Source organism: Brassica oleracea, chromosome C2 (assembly GCF_000695525.1).
Source record: "Brassica oleracea var. oleracea cultivar TO1000 chromosome C2, BOL, whole genome shotgun sequence".
Lineage (NCBI taxonomy): Eukaryota > Viridiplantae > Streptophyta > Magnoliopsida > Brassicales > Brassicaceae > Brassica > Brassica oleracea.
The window spans coordinates 20,121,659-20,129,905 of NC_027749.1; the positions used below are offsets into that span (position 1 = coordinate 20,121,659).

The 8,247-nt window shown below is 34.0% G+C and overlaps 1 protein-coding gene across 2 annotated transcripts; it reads left to right on the plus strand.

Moving 5' to 3' along the window:
- Nucleotides 1-4,870: 4,870 nt before the first annotated feature.
- LOC106324897 (cysteine-rich repeat secretory protein 2-like) lies at nt 4,871-6,452 on the plus strand. Of its 2 annotated transcripts, none has more exons than XM_013762900.1 (3): nt 4,871-5,788; nt 6,009-6,143; nt 6,225-6,452. In XM_013762900.1, the coding sequence occupies exons 1-3, from the start codon at nt 4,879-4,881 to the stop codon at nt 6,242-6,244; spliced, it is 1,065 nt and encodes a 354-aa protein (XP_013618354.1). In that variant the 5' UTR covers nt 4,871-4,878; the 3' UTR covers nt 6,245-6,452. The 2 variants fall into 2 exon arrangements, with proteins under 2 accessions (XP_013618354.1, XP_013618355.1); XM_013762901.1 differs by having other exon boundaries at nt 4,881-5,788; nt 6,012-6,143.
- Nucleotides 6,453-8,247: the final 1,795 nt, after the last annotated feature.

Below are 8,247 nucleotides of genomic sequence, written 5' to 3' on the forward strand. Positions count from 1 at the left end.
TAATTGCCAAACATATTCAAAGTAACAAACGGTAAACTAGCAAGCTTCTAAAACAGAACATACATATACAAAAACAAGTTGACAAACATCGAAACAAAACAAACATAAAGACAAGGTTTTTATCTACAACAAGTTGACAACATATAATTAAATATACAACACGTAAAGAAACAAATCAGTTACTGACTATCACGAGTTGACTATCTACAAAAAGAAGTAAGACATAAGAAATTCTTCTATTAACTAACACATAAGTACAAGTACGACAAGTTTAAGAGACAAGACACGAATATATGTAAAAGAGAAAACCAAAATACTTGAAATACAAAGACACTTACGAACCCGAAATAACGTAACTTATACTAATTAATAGAGTGTAAAGAAGGAGACTACCTGTAAGTGTGGTATTGACGTCTTTGAAGAAGGAGGTGAATACTTTTTGATGGATTTTTTTTCTCCATCTCAAACACTTATATAAGAGAAGATATTCTAGGGTTTACAACTTGCAGAAGAGTAGATTCGAAGAGGATAAGAGTTAGGAAAGGATTTTGGGTATCGGGATTCAGGGAGATTAAGATTTTTCAAGAGAGAAAGTTGAGATTTTTAGGATATTCTTCATATCGAATCCTAAATCGAAAGAGGGGAAATAGGAAAGATAGAGTCTTAGGGTTTTTAGTTCGGGTATACTTTAAACCCGATTGGATCTGGGTATTTTACCCGAACCGGTCCATAACCCATTATACCAAATTATTAGCTCCATTCGTTTTTTTTGCAAGATCCGAACCCGGTCTGACCCGGTTTTATCGGTGTGGGTTCGGTACGGGTCATCGGGTCCGGATTATTTGCCCTGGCCTAGGTCGAATGGCCAATGCTTACTGTTCCTTACGATTGTAGAAATGGAACCCAAAGTGTGTGCTATAACATACATTTGATCGAGATAACGTTATTGCTGATAAATGATTTGAACAGAGCAAAGTAACAATTCGTTTTATAAAACTGGAATGATACAACAAATATTAACTTAGAATATGAAACTACAAATCAAAATATTAATATAGAAACGAAGAGACATGAACATACCAGACGTATGCTAATTGTGGTGTCTAATCTAGCTTGTGTATTGATCCAAAATTAAAATAAAATCTAGCATGTGTAGTGTTACATTCTTTTATACAGAAAACTTTTGTTCAAAGGGACAGTCCGTGATAGGGTTTAAAACCCTTTATTCCTCAAAAACAATTAGATGCTGACAAACCATGTCTTATCCTTAATCATAATTAATATACTTTCAGATATGGCACTGATTAAATTCTATACACATACTCCCTCTGTTTCATTATAAGTGTCGTTTTAGGTTTTGGCACACGGATTAAGGAAACAATTAATTTTGTACATTTCCTATAAAAAACACTATTACCTATACGCCTAACCATATTTCAACCAATAGAAAAATAAATTTTGCATAAAATTAATAAATTTTGCATTGAAAATCGAAAACAACACTTATTTTGTAACGGAAAAAATTCTCTAAAACGACACTTAATATGAAACGGATGGAGTATATCCCTTTTTAATTACACATTCAGAATACATATGATGGTCTCTGTATATATGTATACAGCAAACAAAAAAAGCATAAAATCAACAAGACTTAAAAAACATTATATATAATATATATGATTCTTACTCGTTACACTTGTAAACAGATCCACTCATGGATGCGTAAGAAGAGAAAAGGAGGAAAGTTATATATGATATTGATTCGAACATATTCATGCGAGAGTAGGCAAACTTTGACAAGAAGAAAAGTAAAACAGAGGGAAGTTGATCTTGTCACTTCATAATATAGCTTTTGAATCGAATTTTTGATGAAAACAAGACGATCCTGATTAATTGATTATGATTTATAAGTAGGGATTGTCTTTATTCAAACAATAGCTAGAATACCAAAGTCCTTTCAACTCTGTACTAGTTAATGGGTATTAGTTATATTGGATGTCTCTAATTTCAATCTTGAAATTCTACCAAGTTTTCAAGAAATGTTTTCCTTTTGGAATTAACAAATGAGTCAACCAAGCGCTCGTAGCTTGGTGGTAAAGGAGGTACAGCTGTACTGTCTGCCACCCGGGTTCGATCTTTGGCCACAACGGATTTAACATCCCTTCCGTTGGGGCGCTGGACCCCTTTCGGGGATAGTTGGGAATGTGGCTACCCAGATACCAGAGTTATCAAAACAAAAAAAAAAAAAAAAAAACGAATGAGTCAACCGTATTAGGTTAGTCTAAATTTAAGAAAATTATCGACTCCACAATAAGATTTTATTATTATTATTCAAGAAATAGACCAATGACTTATATATCAAGTCAAGAATATATCAAGTCAAGCACGAAATTACTCACCAAAATCCCTTAATCTCTGCATCAGTTTAATCCCTCCTAAATTTAATACTCTTCTATACTGAAATGATTACGAATCCACCCAAAGAAGACAAAGAAAAAATGTTTAGTTAAGCACTTACGTTTAAATTAACCATCGTGTTGTGAACTTTAGATACATCTTAGTCTCGGTAAATTAAGAAATGTTCATATATTTAGATAACGTAACTTTTCCTTTTGGTAGGGCCATGTTAGTTAGCGAAAAAAAATAACACAACTTCCAATCTGTCCTTTTTTATTCTTATGCTACGTCAAAATAAAATAATATTTTGGAAAGTAACATGATTGATCAAAACAACCATGCAATCACCCAAACTTTCTGCTATCAATTATGCATCTTAATTATTTGGTTATTATTTTAACTCCTTAACTACGTTGTATTGTGACATTATTGTCATTGTGTCATTGTTTACTACTCATTAGTAATTATAAGTAACGTTCTGGTGTCGTGAATGCTTCGTCCTGTGCCAAATAACCAAAAATGGGGGGTAATTAGATTTTTATGGGAAGTTAGAGAGGAATAGGAAGAGAAATGAGGAGAGACTGTGTGTTTTTGGTTAAATAGTGAATTTGTGTGTTTTATGCATATAGGGGGCAGTTTCCTTTAATTAGTTGATTGTTCAAAAAACAATAAAATTAGAGGATTTGCTACAACTCATTTTAGACATCTAGAACACGTGCAGTCCGTATATGTTGTAATGTTTTTGGTAATTGAAACTTGAACGATGAGATTAGTGCTGTCCTATTATAACAAGTTTCGACTTGACTAAATTAAGAAAACTTCTTATCCCATCATGGACTGGAGCTTCGACTCGAACACAAAGGTAAGTGTTATCCCGCATGTCAACACCAGCTATGAATTAACAACTCAAGATTACATGTCCATTGTTAACATCAAAACAAGTAATTAATTAACTTCCCAAAGCTTTAAAATAGAATATAACAATAAAGACTGTGTAGCGCTCGTTACAAATACTACTAGTGGTTTTTGTTCTAGAAACTATTTTCAGGTTCGAATAGAAAGTCAAAGAAGTATACAAAAGTCTACAACAATCTATAGTCAAAGAAAAAGTCTATACAACGGATGGTGTTTTGTTTTTATGAACCACACTGATGCAGCGTCATCCTACTTCTTCTTGGCTTTGGTGTTTTCTCTATTTTCCTTTTCTTAAAGTTTTCTTATTTGTTTCGAGCTTTATCTCCTTTTCTTGTCATAGAAGATAAGGAAAACTTCTGATCCTTATTCTTTAGGGTTTTACTTATTATTTACTATATATATCTATGCCTTAGATGTTGTAAGGGCACGACTTATTTGATTAATAAACAGAGCTTTTATAAACTCTAATCCTTGTTTTCGGATAGAGCTTGACTCTCAACGATCTCAAGAAGGCACGTTTCCTAGGTATTCTCAGAATCAATAGGCTACTTGCGTTATAAGTAACCTCAGGTTACACCACACACAAAGAAGGTCAAAGACCATTATTGTCTTCTCTATATCACCGTATGTGTTTACCGGTCCCGTAACTAAACTTTGACATTGGAAGTTTTCTTATTGTTCATCTATTTTCCTTTTATGTGAATGTGAATTTTTTCCTGCAGAAGAAATTAAGTTTAGTTACAAAAGTGCCTTTTGGTGGCTAAAACATCTTTGTCGGCGCCGAAGTACAATTTCATTTATATGAATGAAAAGAAAAAGATGATACATCTCGACCAACACGCCAATATCCCTTTCCATATATTTAATTTTCATCTTCTTAAGATCACTTTCATGTGCCATTGCCTATTCAAACTCTATACGCTATACTATATATAAGTTAATAACCAAACTCGTTTTCATGACGTATAGTCTTCATTACTTGGTAATATTCATATTGTCTTTGTAACCAAGAGAGACAACATGGTCATTGTATATATCTGATTCTATACCTAATGCTAGAAGCTTCTTCGTATCATCTTGTTAAAGACAAACTAGACCGAGGATGTGAAACTGATTGAGAGAGAAATTCAAGTGGAAAGCAAAATTAACAAATATAAACATCTAATATATACACCTTCAAAAGCTCCACAGAAGACCACCATTTACTATAAGAAATTACATTCAGTTTGTGGCTTATAGAAAAGGTAATTAATTAATAATATGTAACAACGTACGGTATATATAGAAGCTAACGAATTCATTCACACAAATCGTCACTACTGTCAAAGTCAAAATTTGAATCCAAATGAGTAAAAAGATATACTTGCTTTAAAGAAAACTGTAATGGACGTTAAACTAATTAAACTAAACCCACTTTGCAAAATTCTACAATAAAGCATTAATCATTTAAGTCTGAACGGACAAAGAGTTGTTGTATTTTAGTGATTTCAATAATATATGGAATAACTGCAATTTGTGGAAAATAACTTAAGAACGTCCACCAAAAAGATACAAACAAAAAAAACCATGCAACAAGGAAACTACATATATGTTAGTCCATTCTTTACGTCAATTCTCTTTAAAGCAAACTCTTCGCTCCTCAATTTCTATTTTACTCTGCCTAAACACTTCCCCTCTTCAGTCACCATCAGATCAAACATGCTGAAAACAACCACAACGGCGACCTTTCTCTGTTTCGTTCTCGCCACCGTGGTTCTGATGAACCCAACTTCCTCCACCGCCACATACAGCCCAACTTCCTCCGCCTCCACAGACACGTTCATATTCGCAAAGTGTTCTCCGGAAAAGTTCTCTCCTGGCTCAGCCTACGAGACCAACCTCAACTCCCTCCTCTCTTCCCTCGTTAGCTCCACCGTCGCCAGCCGCTACAATAACCTCACCGTTCCCTCCGGCACCGGAACAAAATCCGAACCGGCCGTTGTATATGGTCTTTTCCAGTGCAGCGTTGACCTAGACGCAACTTCTTGCTCATCGTGCGTATCACGTGCCACAGCACTGGTCGGAAACACATGTCCCAACTCGTACTCAGTGTTCTTGGAGATGCAAAGTTGTCTGGTCCGGTTCGACAAGAGCTCGTTCTTTGGCGTTCAGGACAAAACAGAGATGCTCAAGAAATGTGGACAGCCGATGGGAAATAACGACCAGGATGCGTTGACCAGAGTCAGTGACGTCATGGGTTCGTTAAGTTCAGGGAGTGGATCTGACAGGTCTGGAGGGAACGGGGATGTTCGGGGTATGGCTCAGTGCATGGGTGATCTAAGTCCAGCACAGTGTCAGGATTGCTTGACTGATGCAATCGGACGGCTCAGTTCTGACTGTGGTATGTCCCAGGGAGGATACGTTTACTTGTCCAAGTGCTACGCGCGTTTTAGCTACGGTGGTAGTCACGCTCGTCAGACGCCAAACTCAAACTTTGGTCAGATTTCTTTATTTTAAAAGTACTATAGATTTTTTTTTAAAGTAGGATAGATAAAAAGTCGCAATCACACGAGGAAAAGAAAACAAAAACTTATAATGTAGCCATAGATGGCAACCTCTCTCTATGGTTAAGTGCTGAATTGTGGTAATTATTGGGATGATAGACTTCTAAATAGGTGATAGTCTTGATATTTATCTATGTAATAAAGTTTAATTAGCAGGAGGAGATAAAGACGATAAAAATAATGACGGCATCGGGAAAACATTGGCGATAATTATTGGGATTATCACCTTAGTCATCTTGCTCGTTGTGTTTCTCGCTTTTCTTGGAAAGCAATTGAGAAAATTACAAGGTATTTTCTCTATTTAATTTCTATTTTCCCCTTTTGTCAATAATTAAAATCTAAATTCTTACTATGTCTATGAATTTGTAGACGAGAAATGTTGTAAATGAAAAGTCAACGTGGGAAAGAGGTCAATCAACCACGAGTCAAGCCATGCAATGCTAGTTGTATTTTGGTAATTAAAAAATTTGTGACTGGATGCCTCACAAGATGTAGTTATATAGTATTTCAACGATTGTATTTTGTACTTGATTTTTGTATTATCATCGGACTTTAGCCAGAAAACATATACTAATGGATAATACTCCCTTCGTTTCATATTAAGTGTTATTTTAGAGAAAATTTTTCGTTACAAAATAAGTGTCGTTTTCAATTTTCAATGCAAAATTTATTAATTTTATGCATCAATTTATTTTTCTATTGGTTGAAATATGGTTAGGTGTATAGGTAATGGTGTTTTTGTATAGAAAATATACAAAATTAATTGTTTTCTTAATCCGTGTGCACAAATCCAAAACTATACTGAAACGGAGGGAGTAATTAACAAACCTTCCTTCTTATCTTATTAATTGGATATGGACGTAGCAACATTCTATTTGGTATCTAAATATCATTTTAGTCTTCTTTTATTATTGCACATGTGCGCGTAAACACACACACACAAAACCAAACATAGGAGGAGAGGGAATGTGTTAAAATAAATGAATGTGTCCAGAATAATGGAACATGGTAAACCGAAAATTAGGATGTGAGAATCGAGAACAAAATCATTCTGTTCGTCCTATTGTGAATGTCTTTACGAATCTTTTCTTCTTATTCATCATTATTTATTCTCATAATTAATGACTAAGGAATTCAATTGAAGAATTGGCCTAATGTATGCTTTAATCATTAAAATCTACTTTATTAAGACAGAAGTACAAATAAGAAATAACCATAAGACTTATAATTTAATTACAATACAATGTCATTCAAGTAATTAATAAATTTAAATCTAAATTAATTTTTTTCCTAAATCTATTCCACAACAAATTCATGATAAATATTATACTTAATGCACATTAATACTATAAACCTTAATATGTAAAGTAGAAAATATCTTTCCATAAATTCTTGGGTATTATCTTCTTTAAATAATGTTTATCATTTTTCAAAGTTTTATATTGTTAATGAAATTAATTAACAATATTTAAAAAAATTAAAGGATATGCCGCATTTGAGAATAAAAACTTAATAATGAGAACATATTTAAAAATATACATTTTACTTGATAATTCTGAATTTGTACCTAATTAAATTTTCAAATAACCAATTTGACTAATCTATTTAATTGATGATATTTGATATATGGTGTTTTATACATCTTGTATATATGCTTTTAAATTGGTTTTCAAGTCTTTATCGAGTCTTTCTAGTCCTTTTGGAGTCATTACAGGTCTGGAGTTGCATTGGATGGGAGATGGACCAGCTGGAACAAAAGAGGCAGAAAACAATGCAATTTGGTGGTTTTCACGCAGAACAGTCTTGATGACTATTTCGGATAGCGGAGCAACCCGAGTGACTGTTCCGAGTGAGTGTTCCAGCGGCAGAGATTTTTAAGGAAACTACAATCATTACGGGATTTGCCCTAATTATCCCTATTTTCTCTCCCAGCCGCATGTGGCTTTGACATATCATATTTTCTGTTTCTCTTTATCATTCTACGCTAGTTTACAGAGAGGAACCAGACCCGAAAACTACATTGTTGGATTTTCTTATTGTAAAGGGAGAAGGATCTCTGCACTCTTGAGAAGAATCCTGAACCCTATCTCTTTTATTTTATTGATTCAGCATGTTTTCTTGATCTGTTATCTTTGTGTTCTCTGTAGCTATGGCTGAGTAGTCAGCTTGCTTAGTCTAGGGTGTTAGATCCGTGAGCTTGACATAAATAAGTTATAAATCGATTGTCTTCATTCACTGTTGTTCTTAAGGCTTGCATCAAGTTAACCACTTAGTGCCTGATTCTAGGTTTAATCTATTCATCAAAAGTGTTATAGGTTGCTAGACATAACTTGAATGAGCATTGCATCCATAACCAGCGAAAGTAGATGTTAGGGTGTTTTGTGAACAGATC

Coding starts and splice junctions, on each gene's coding strand:
- LOC106324897 (XM_013762900.1), top strand. CDS start 4,879: ATGCAACAAGGAAACTACATATATGTTAGTCCATTCTTTACGTCAATT. Junction 5,789..6,008: donor GACGCCAAACTCAAACTTTG/GTCAGATTTCTT, acceptor AAGTTTAATTAG/CAGGAGGAGATAAAGACGAT. Junction 6,144..6,224: donor GCAATTGAGAAAATTACAAG/GTATTTTCTCTA, acceptor ATGAATTTGTAG/ACGAGAAATGTTGTAAATGA.